The sequence below is a fragment of the Exophiala bonariae genome (genome assembly GCF_035927105.1).
Source record: "Exophiala bonariae strain CCFEE 5792 chromosome Unknown scaffold_19, whole genome shotgun sequence".
NCBI lineage: Eukaryota > Fungi > Ascomycota > Eurotiomycetes > Chaetothyriales > Herpotrichiellaceae > Exophiala > Exophiala bonariae.
In genome coordinates this window covers 1-10324 of record NW_027042494.1, presented here as the reverse complement: position 1 = coordinate 10324, position 10324 = coordinate 1, and the positions used below count along the sequence as shown (strand labels likewise).

Sequence of the window (10324 nt, the reverse complement as noted above, 5' to 3'; positions counted from 1 at the left end):
CTCCCATACTTGCGGTTTGAAGACAGTTTGAGAGTAGCTTTATGGTTTTATGGTGCAACTCTTCGACTTATCATCTCTCGTTGTGAAAGTGTGTGGAAAGCTCTGCTTCCAAGCTTGAGAGACAAGCAATAACTAGTTTTAGGTAAGCCATATCAAAAATGATTTATGGCGCTCGGGGAAACGGGGCATGCAGCCTGCATTAGGGTTCCCTTGGTTACTGCCTGAGCTGACTTCATAGACCCTGCGCACTTCAAGGTTTGGACCCATACCAGATGAGAGGAATGTGACGGTCAAGGTTTTTGCAGGTATCAACGGAAAAAGCAAAGTTTAAGTGGGAGGAGGTTGGATGGGGCAAAGAACAGTTTCTTGACACTAGATGACTGTCTGCCCGGGCACTTTGTTATGAATGTGGAAGCCATCACAAGGGACGTTCGACGTTGGAGAATGTCCTAACCCAGTTCTGATTACATTCTCTCACTCGAATGAGTACAGCGCTACATGTATACTAGTCTTTTCAGGAGGTTCTCCCCTTGATGTAGGGTGTAATCTATCTGAAATTTCATTTGATTGGGAGAATCTTTGCACTGTCTGAGTTTGCTGGGGAATCAAAAAGAAAGAAAGCGACGGGCATTCATTTATCCACCGGGCTGAGGATAATTCCACATTCCCAAGTAAAGGATGTCTAGCGTAGCTAAGCAGATTGTTGTTGCCGATAGGCGTAGTAGGCGAACCTGCTTTATGGGTTCGGTCCCTCGTCCGACCTTGTTCCAGTGACGTGCACACCTTTGCTAAGTGACGGTGACTGGTATCCGGGGCATGCTATATTTTTAATCTTACTTATCAGTATTCTTCCTCCTCCCCGGAAAGCTAATTCTGGTCATACCAGTGTAAGTTTAAGTGTGTGTACCTCGTATATATACGCAATAGCTCTTTGGGGAAGGTGTCGCTATAGACTTGAAATGAAGACGGTTTGCTTGCAATACCGTCCTCGGGGTAGAAGTTGTCATTCGAGCTATGTTATGATTAAGGCTAACAGAAGTAAACCCAACATTAACATCGCATGATGTACTATTCATGGGTAGAGGGCCAATATATCTGTGATTGGCAAGTGTGTCAAAGCGATGGCTTACCTACTAAGTGTAGTGGGTGTCGGATTCTGCCTTCGCTTTCAAGCGGACCAACACACCCATTCGGTTTAGTCATACTATTCATACGAACAGACCTTAAATGGAGACATGATACGAGTATACGACCAAGATAACAGCTAGGGTTTTCTCATAGCCTCTGATAGGATGTTGCACCATTAGAATCAGAGAGCTCTCTAACTAGGATCCTTTCGGAACTCACATTGTCCCAGCTTCTAAGCCCCTCCTTCCAACTGTTGGTCCGGGGACAGTAATGTCTGACCTCTGTAGGACGAAAGGGCAGCAAATTTGTCCGTAATACCTCGTAAACAAACTAATAATCATCTAGACGTCGCACAAAAGATTCTTGACTTAAACTTTGACGTGTAAGTTTAGGAGCTCGCTATCCTAAAGCTCGACCTGTACTATATTAGCCTCCTCTTATCTGTCTTAATGGACCAATAGGGGGGAGGTGTTAGCCCGTTCAGGGAGCCCACTCGTAGTTCTAGGTCAGTTTCTCCACCCTAGCGGCATACGTATGGCGTATCCGAACACAAAGTTAGGAAATTCTCGTGCTGGAGCCAGAGTGAAATTTTTCGTAAGACTAGTCCAGGAACTACAACATACCTTCTCTAATTCGCGTGCCTCCATAGTTAAGACCCTAGTAGTAATCCTCGCTCCGAGTGGAATTCGAGTGGTGGAATTTACGGCTCATGAAGAGTAAGGAGATGGAGAGATAGAGTGTAAAGTAATGGTGGGAAGCGTGGGTAGCCAGTACGAAGTAAGAGTGTTACCAGGGTGGACACACCAGCTTACGAACTCTAGCTATTGTAAGTTCATTAGTGTTCTCTAACCCAAGATTGTATTCGTCTCCCTCTGCAACGATTCACTCCTTAAGCTGCCGCCAAGCCTTCGAGACTAACGATATATGGGTCGCACCCGTAGCGATTTAAATATTAAATGACATCCTCTGTCCAATCTCTACAATCCGTCGAAGAGCTCTCCTTTTTTCTAGACAAATATGGTTGACTCACTTAGGGCTGATGGAGACCAAAAAGGTGTCTTACCAACGGGTGAATCCGCATTATTCGACGAGCAGAACATCGTGTACGAGGCGGTTGATGAAGAACCAAAACTCCATGTTAGGACTTACGTTGCTCTATTCGCAATGTTCCTCCTGAATTTAGTCCAGGTCGTGGCGCTTCAGGGACCTCCTGCTGTTGTGAGTCGAATATTGGTTCTTCACTTCGCGTGCTGACGGAGTAGCTACCATACATCGGTAGTAGTCTCAACAATACCCCGGCCCAGACTTGGGTGCCAAATTCTCTCTCCCTTGTTCAAGCAGTACTTGGACCGATAATATCCTCTACATCCGACACCTTTCAAGCTCGAAAGTCTATCTTGATCGGGTCTTGCATGATTTCCTTTGTTGGTGCAGCCATCGCCCCGGGCGCAAGGAGTATTTATCGGCTGATAGTTGCTCAAACGCTCATTGGAGTTGGGTTCGCTTCCGTTCCTCTTGCATACTGTGTACCGAGCGAAATATGTCCTCGCAGATGGAGGCCCAGTGAGTCCTGACTCTATTAACACGAGTATATACTAGACTAAGAGGTGTCAGTGGTACAAGCGTCCATGAACATTGCGGCTACACTCGGTGCCATTATAGGTCCAATGGTGATCGGCGATTTTACCGAAAAGGATCGTCAGGGCGGTTGGCGCAAGTTTTACGTACGGACCTTGTCCTGCTACAATTTGAAAGCTGACTTTACCAGTGGTTCCAGATGGGTCTCTGGGGTGCTATAGCCTTGGGCTTATTAATTGGCTATAAGCCTGCAAAACGACATACCCGCCTCGATCATCTTTCACGCTGGCAAAAGATTACTGCTCTTGATCTCCCGGGAAGTGCACTTTTGACTACCGGCTTAACCTCATTCCTCACTGGTCTTAACCTAGGTGGTAGCCTCTACCCCTGGACTAATGCTCGTGTTCTTACTACTTTAATCCTGGGGGCACTGATACTAGTTGCTTTTGGAGTCTACGAGTCCTTTGGTACCTCATCGGGAATTCTACATCATGATCTTTTTGCAGGTGGAAAGACTCAGGGTCGAACATTTTCCATTTGTGTCTCTCTTATATTTATTGAGGGAGTTCTCCTTTTCTCCTACGTCATATTCTACCCGACCCTGTAAGCTTGTCCCAACCGTTAGAGGCAAGCTGCTAACTCTCCAGAACTACTTCTCTTTTTGAGACAGACCCTCTACGATTAGTAGGACGTCAGCAACCTTTTTGGGTTTGTGGTGCTGTGAGTACTGTGTTTTGGGGCTATTGGAGCACTCGATTTCGGACCATTCGCGATCCGCTGCTTTGTGGTTTCATCATCTTCACAGCAGGCATTGTCGGGTTCGCAACGGTTCAGCCAAACCAGTCGGTCAATGCTTTAGCATTTTCAGGCCTCTCAGGATTTGGCTTCGGCGCCCCACTGATTCTCATTATCACTGGAGTTCAGCTGTCGACACCACATCATTTGATTGCGACAGCGACAGCAGTAACAACCTCCGCAAGAGCAGTCGCCGCAACAATCTTCACTGCTATTTACGTGGCCGCATTTACTGCTCGTTTAGATATCAATCTTACGGCAGAAATTACCGCTAACGCACTGGCCGCGGGGCTTCCGCCTTCATCTTTGCCTACCTTCATTGAAGCTCTGGTGAATAATGACAGCGCTGCACTGCCAAATATAACAGGAGTGACATCTTCAATTATAGCAGCGGGTGTCACAGGCCTGAAACAAGCATTCGCTGATTCCATCAGGGTAGTATATGTCATTGCGGCGCCATTCGGTCTTGTGGCATCTGTCGCATGTCTGTTCATAGGCGATTTGGGGAAGACAATGAACTATCGTGTCGATGCGCCTCTCGAGGAGCTTCGTCCGAAGCAGTCCTCAGTGAATGCTCCCTCAACACCTCATACGAATGGCCCGAATGCACCTACCTAGTATGCTTCATAATTGTAGCAACATTTAGCTCTCGATTGGGTCAGCTACAGATTCGAAACACCAAGGCGTTGGTTTAAGGACTAATAAGTCAACACATGGACAATTGATATTGGTGCTTTAGTGGACAATATCATTTCTTCACCAGGACGACTGGCTGGATAATAGTTAGAGAAATAGAGATCTAGGTATGAAAAAGAAGCTGGTGGAATCGTCTTAAGCCCATTTTCTCAACCTTCCTAACTCCCTTACTGACAGAAGTATACGGCAGATCGTTATCTGCTTCCGCAAGGTTAGTTTCGAGGGAATTTCAATGAACTTAAAATCTCGAAACGAGCTTTACTGTACCTACATAGCAGATGTCTGAGTGGCCGCCTAGAACCCATCGGTGTGCCTCGTTATGGCGAAAATGGAACTCGCTGTACGAGCGTTTTGGCTGCTACATAGAGACCACCACATAAGGAAAGCTGGCGTTCAGAATGCTGACTTGTTGTAATCGCGTCTCGAAAGTGAAACCCTTGAATCTTGGTAGAGCCACAACTGCGCGGAACGCAAATCACATGCTAACCAGTTCTTGATGGTTCCAAACTATTGTGTGGCTCAGAAGACATGGCGGCACTATGGAAAGTAAGCTCTTCGATTCTGATCGCACATACCGGCCACTATCGTCGACGCAGTTAAATGTAGGGAGGTTCTGGAATGTGCAATCACAGATCGTGTGACGATAGTCTTCTCGCAAGACTGCCAGTAGTTGTGACGGCCTCTTCCATTGTCACCCTGCTATCGTTGCGGATCATTGTCGCTACCATCGCTAACATAGAAGTGAACATCATGCATACCAAAGTCTTGGGTATGCTAACTTTCATCAAAGCGGGTTTAGTAAAGCTGCTGATTCTATTGGAGGGAGCAGGCCGGGGGCTTCCTCTCCGCAGAGACCAACTTCAAACCGCCAAGGCGCCAGAAAACTTCTGAGAACTTCGATTTGGGGTGTGGAGGGCAGGACATCCACTTTCTGATAGAGCAGACAGAAGAGGAAGGGGGGGAAACAGCCAAGTACGCGTACTGCATTATCCTGTCAGCAATGATATCTAAAGCCTTATGACAGACTTGAAGGGGCGACAACGCCATGACCAGAAGGTGCGCAGTGCTCAACGCGTTATCTCGAGTTGATCAAGCCTACTACGTCATCCGCGTAGATTAGACCACACCATCTTGTAAGCGGGGCAATAAACTCCGTGGAGAGAACCCAGCACCAATGAGCAACCTTGGTTATATGTACGAAGTAACTGGACGGGTGCATTATACACCTCTTCGAATTACGCCCTGTCAGGGCACGATGGGTTGTGCTACCTCTGTCGCTCAGAGTGTCACTAGCACCAAATACGATGCGCCCCCAGTGATTGATATAGCGAGTGACTAAACATACAAGCCAACGACCCATCTTTAGTTACGATAGTATTCAGCCCCTTCACAAAGGCGTTAAATAAGGTTCCGTATACAGGCGAAGGCCAAGGTTAGGTCCAGGCTTCCGAATGCTACCCCAGAGATTGTCGGCATCAACGAAGTATCATTTACAAACCTGCCTGCTCCCGTCTGGAGTCATTCCAAGCCCGCCAAGCATACGGCCCCTTCAGAATGACTAGAAGACGAAAAATGAGCCGGCTCCGTACTAATCCAAGATAAAGGCCAAGTGCTGGAGGACGGAGACCAACATGCAAGTACTCGTCTATAAAACCTCCCCCTTTCCCGAGCACAAGCACTTCTTCTCCCAATCCCCTTACCACTTCAAAACAAGCCACCAAAACTACTCTTTCAACCAGACACAAAATGGCTATTCCTAACCAGTCCACTGAGTTCCAGGCGGTAGGCCCCCGCCAAGCCTCTATCGTCCAAAGCATCAAGCATGGTATTATCCACAACGAAGAGATGACTGAGCTCGAGCAGCGTCAGCCCGCAGGCTATGATTACTCCGGTGCACATAAAAAGACTGATCCTGTGGAGATCAAACTGGTGAAGAAGCTTGACCTCTGGATTATGGTTTGCTTCTTCCACCTGTTTATCAGCCAGCTACTTACCTGACCACAGCCTACCTTATGGATTATGTACTGGCTCAACTATCTTGACCGGAACGCAATCACGCTCGCTCGCCTAAATGACCTTGAGGAAGAACTAGGCCTGACTTCCATCCAATACCAGACTTGCGTGTCTATCCTTTTTGTTGGATAGTGAGTTCCATGGAGACTATTTTTCTGATCTAAACTGATCCCCTTTCTAGTATCCTAGGCCAAATCCCCTCTAATATGCTTCTCACTCGCGTTCGCCCAAGCTACTGGATGGCCAGTGCTATGTTCCTCTGGGCAGTGGTCTCCGCTCTGACTGCGGTAGCCGTAGGCACGCACGATCCCCGTCCTCCCAATCAACACTGACCTCTTGAAGCACGACTTTAAAGGCCTCCTTCTGACGCGTTTTTTCCTCGGAATCACAGAAGCACCGTACTATCCAGGTGCATTGTACATGCTTTCTTGCTTCTACACACGTAAAGAGATTGCGACTCGTATCTCGATTCTATACACAGGCAATATTCTGGCAACCGCCTTTGCTGGACTTATTGCGCTCGGAATCTTCGAGATGCACGGTATGGCTGGCCTTTCGGGCTGGCGATGGGTACGCGTCCGCCAGTGCAGACACAATATTCTGCTAATATAATCTAGATGTTTATCCTTCAAGGTGCTGTGACTGCCGTCGTTGCAGCACTTAGCGTTTTCACCCTCCCGGATGATCCCCTTACCACCCGCTGGCTCACTCCAGAAGAGCGCATTTTCGCTAATGAGCGCATCGTGCGCGATACTGTCGGCGAGAGTGGCAAGCAAACATCAGCCCGGGGCTTGATCGATGCTGCTAAGGACAAAAAACTTTGGCTCTTTGCTTTCATGCAACACATGCATCTTGCTGCTAACGGTTTCAAGAACTTCGTACGTGTTTCTGTGTGTCTTAATGTCTCACAACGCTAAAAGCTAATGGCTTTTGTAATAGTTTCCTACTGCCGTTCAGACTCTCGGCTTCAACCGCACCATAACCCTAGTTCTAACCTGCCCGCCGTATCTCGTGGCCGGCGCTATCTCGATTGCGTGGTCCTGGTCCTCCGGCCGCTACAATGAGCGCACCTGGCACATTACTGTAGCCAAGTGCATCGCCATCTTCGGTTTCGTGCTTGGCTGCGCAACTTTGAACACAGCCGCGCGCTATTTCTCGATGGTTGTATTCTCGATCGGCACCTATGCAGTCAATTCCATCATCCTCGGCTGGGTGAGCTCGACCTGCGGACAGACGAAGGAGAAGAAGGCCGCCAGCCTGGCTATTGTCAACACCTGCGCCGTCGTCTCATTTATCTGGACACCATACCTATGGCCCAAGAGCGATGAGCCGCGTTATACGATCGCAATGAGTAGCAGCGCAGCATTTTCGTTGGTGACGATGATGGGCGCTTGGGCTATGCGCGTCTGGCTCGTCCGCGAGAACAGAAAAATTCGACAAACTAATACTGAGACTACCTTGTTCTACGCCTACTGAAAGTGCCTTTAAGGTTCATAGTTCTGAACGCACATACGGAGCTATGCATGCACATTTCTTAATGGCAGGCATAATTGCAGCCGCCTGTATCACGACATTGCCGAGAATTAGATGTAGAACCTATGGTGGCGCAATAAAGGAGGTTTCTTTCTATGAATTCCTGTTCTCGCAAAAAGCCAGAGTGTCTCGATTGTACGCACACGTGTTCACAATCAGGCCCACTCTCAAGACTCTTATCGTAACTAGTCATCAAGCATACGCTCACAAAGACACTTAGGACAATAAACTATAGACAGGAGATTTTTCCTGGAAGTAGTACTAATTGCTCCCATTATCACCCCTCGCCTTGCACCTCCGGTTACTAAACAGTCCTTGTAGATAACGGAAGAAATGGCCGACAATATCAGTGTTACGAACTGCCAAGGGCGTAATGATTCTTGGACTCAGACGTGGTTGGGTTTCGCGGACAGAAGTATAGGTACTTGCGGACAGATGTGAAAGGTGTGAGGGCTCAGGGTTCAACAGATTTAGGTGCAGTAGTAAGATGATTATTGACTACGAGGAGTCTATAAAATCTTGGTGTAATGACCGTAGCTATATACTCGTGATATTCCTACTCTGCTACTCTACTACTCTACTACTAGTGCACTAGTGCACTAGTATACGCGTACGTAACTTGGAGCCTTGTGCTCCCCTAGATCTTCGATCCCAGTTACATTATAGCCTCCTCGACCTACCTACCAATTTAGGTGGGTCGTTATATAGGTTAAGTGCCAACTCGTAATACTTTCCCCTCCTTCACTATACGTTAGCCTTAACGTATATAAGATGAGCTCGTCTCTCTCTACGCGTAAGTCCCCTATAGCTAAATATACCTCCCTTAGGTGTTAAGAAAACTCGTTCCTCGAAATCTATTCGCGACTAGTATATTCGCCGTATCGAAATAGTCGACGCCCTTTCTTTCGACGAAAATCATATAGCTATAGTTGCCTATATCGAGTGCACTAACTACGATATAATGTGTTATTATAATCGCGAATAGTTAGTTAGTTGCGCTAAGTGCCTATATTTTCAACGAAAGTATAATAGTACCTTTTCCGTCGAAGAGTTTCGAAAAGTAGGTAAATAAAAGAAATAAATAATCTCTAAGTTACGGCTAAAACGCCGGGAGATTGCTCGTCTTCGAAAAGTGTTAGTGGTAGCCTAGAAGGCCCTTATAGATACTAAGAAATTAGATTTAGATCTATAGGAGACGCTAGCTACTCTAGAGGAGAAATCCTCTCGTATACTACGGCGAGAGATATAGGCTCTAGGAGCTTTTGATTTAGTCGCGACCTCCTGTCATGAATGACACGCCCTACTCTTACATCTATTATAATGCCTAATAATTCACCTAATTCTAGGTGAATATTCCGTCTTTTTGAGGTATTGCGCCTCAGGGAACCGAGGCTTATTCCTGACATTATTCACCTAGAATTCGCAGGGGGGCTCTGAGATTAGGCTGCGGTTCACTAGAGATTGCCGTGCGCGGAATCTACTGGGTGCGCGACTGGCGAGGGTTCAAATCTCTCTCTGTGTAAATTCGCTAAGGTTTTCGAGGCGATTTGAGATGGCGAATAGATGTGGCCACGTCAGCGTGAGGACCTAAGGGAGGTCACGTGGGCGGGGGCAGGGATTGTCACCCCGCGGCGGTTAGGGGGCGTTAGAAAGGGGGCTAGTATGGTAGTAGCTCCGGAATAACGACGTTGAGGACAAGTCGCCTAGAGGGGGGGATATTGTCATGAATGACACGCCCTAGCCAAAAGGACCCGAACAATAGTATACCATTGTTGGTGGTGCCAAACTACAGCGAGTTAGCACGAGACGAGAACTAACTGAAGATGGCTAAAGTGGTATAGGATTGTGGTATAGGATTGTTTTCTCAGGTAGAGACTTCGCGGGGTGCAATCTTTATGATTATTACATCGTTCGAATAAGCTTGTCAAGGCTATGCGAATACGACCATTTATAAAGCTGTAGGTGCTGTGGTAGTGGAGTTCTAAAAGTAATGTGGTAAGGTAGAGTTAGGCGAATTTAGCGTTAGGGTAGCATTTATCGGGTCGTAGTACGACGAATCAAACTTTCGTAGTCCGCAAGGCTTTAGCCTAAGGGTCTCTCTACCCGCCAAGACTCTTTATGATACAAGGTCTCTTAGATCAATCTCCTATACTATAGTACGGGAGACGAAACTAATTTATATAACGTATATTACTATACTAGTCTCTAGTCTAGTAGATATACTAAGTTAAATAGAGTAATTACTAATTAATAATTAGTAGTATACTAGAGAGAATATAAACTTAGAGCTTTTTATTCGTAATTTATAATAAAGGTCTAAGATCTCGATAGACTAGAATTATCTTGCCTATTGTTAATGTCTAGATTAATAGATATTACGAGATTAGCCTTAGAGTTGCTAAGGATACATTACGTAATAGGTATAACTATAGTAGCGACTCGCTAGTCGAGTTACACTACCTTACTAACGAATACTGCCTTACTAACGAATACTACCTTACTAACGGATACTACTGTTACGAACCAAGTCACCATAAGGTCAAGCCAAGCTCGGTGCGGGGAACGCGATAGGCAAGTCTCC

At 46.7% G+C, this 10324-nt stretch overlaps 2 protein-coding genes across 2 annotated transcripts; both read left to right on the top strand.

Moving 5' to 3' along the window:
* Positions 1 to 2145: 2145 nt before the first annotated feature.
* Positions 2146 to 4119, top strand: LTR84_004231 (uncharacterized protein; the record flags this gene model as incomplete). Its single annotated transcript, XM_064847808.1, has 5 exons — positions 2146 to 2346; positions 2391 to 2691; positions 2743 to 2852; positions 2897 to 3309; positions 3354 to 4119. 5 exons carry the CDS (start codon positions 2146 to 2148, stop codon positions 4117 to 4119), a joined length of 1791 nt encoding a protein of 596 aa, XP_064704347.1.
* A 1824-nt stretch (positions 4120 to 5943) lies between these two features.
* On the top strand, positions 5944 to 7686 carry LTR84_004230 (uncharacterized protein; the record flags this gene model as incomplete). Its single annotated transcript, XM_064847807.1, has 6 exons — positions 5944 to 6153; positions 6202 to 6320; positions 6392 to 6503; positions 6553 to 6780; positions 6828 to 7088; positions 7150 to 7686. 6 exons carry the CDS (start codon positions 5944 to 5946, stop codon positions 7684 to 7686), a joined length of 1467 nt encoding a protein of 488 aa, XP_064704346.1.
* Between the last annotated feature and the right edge of the window lie 2638 nt (positions 7687 to 10324).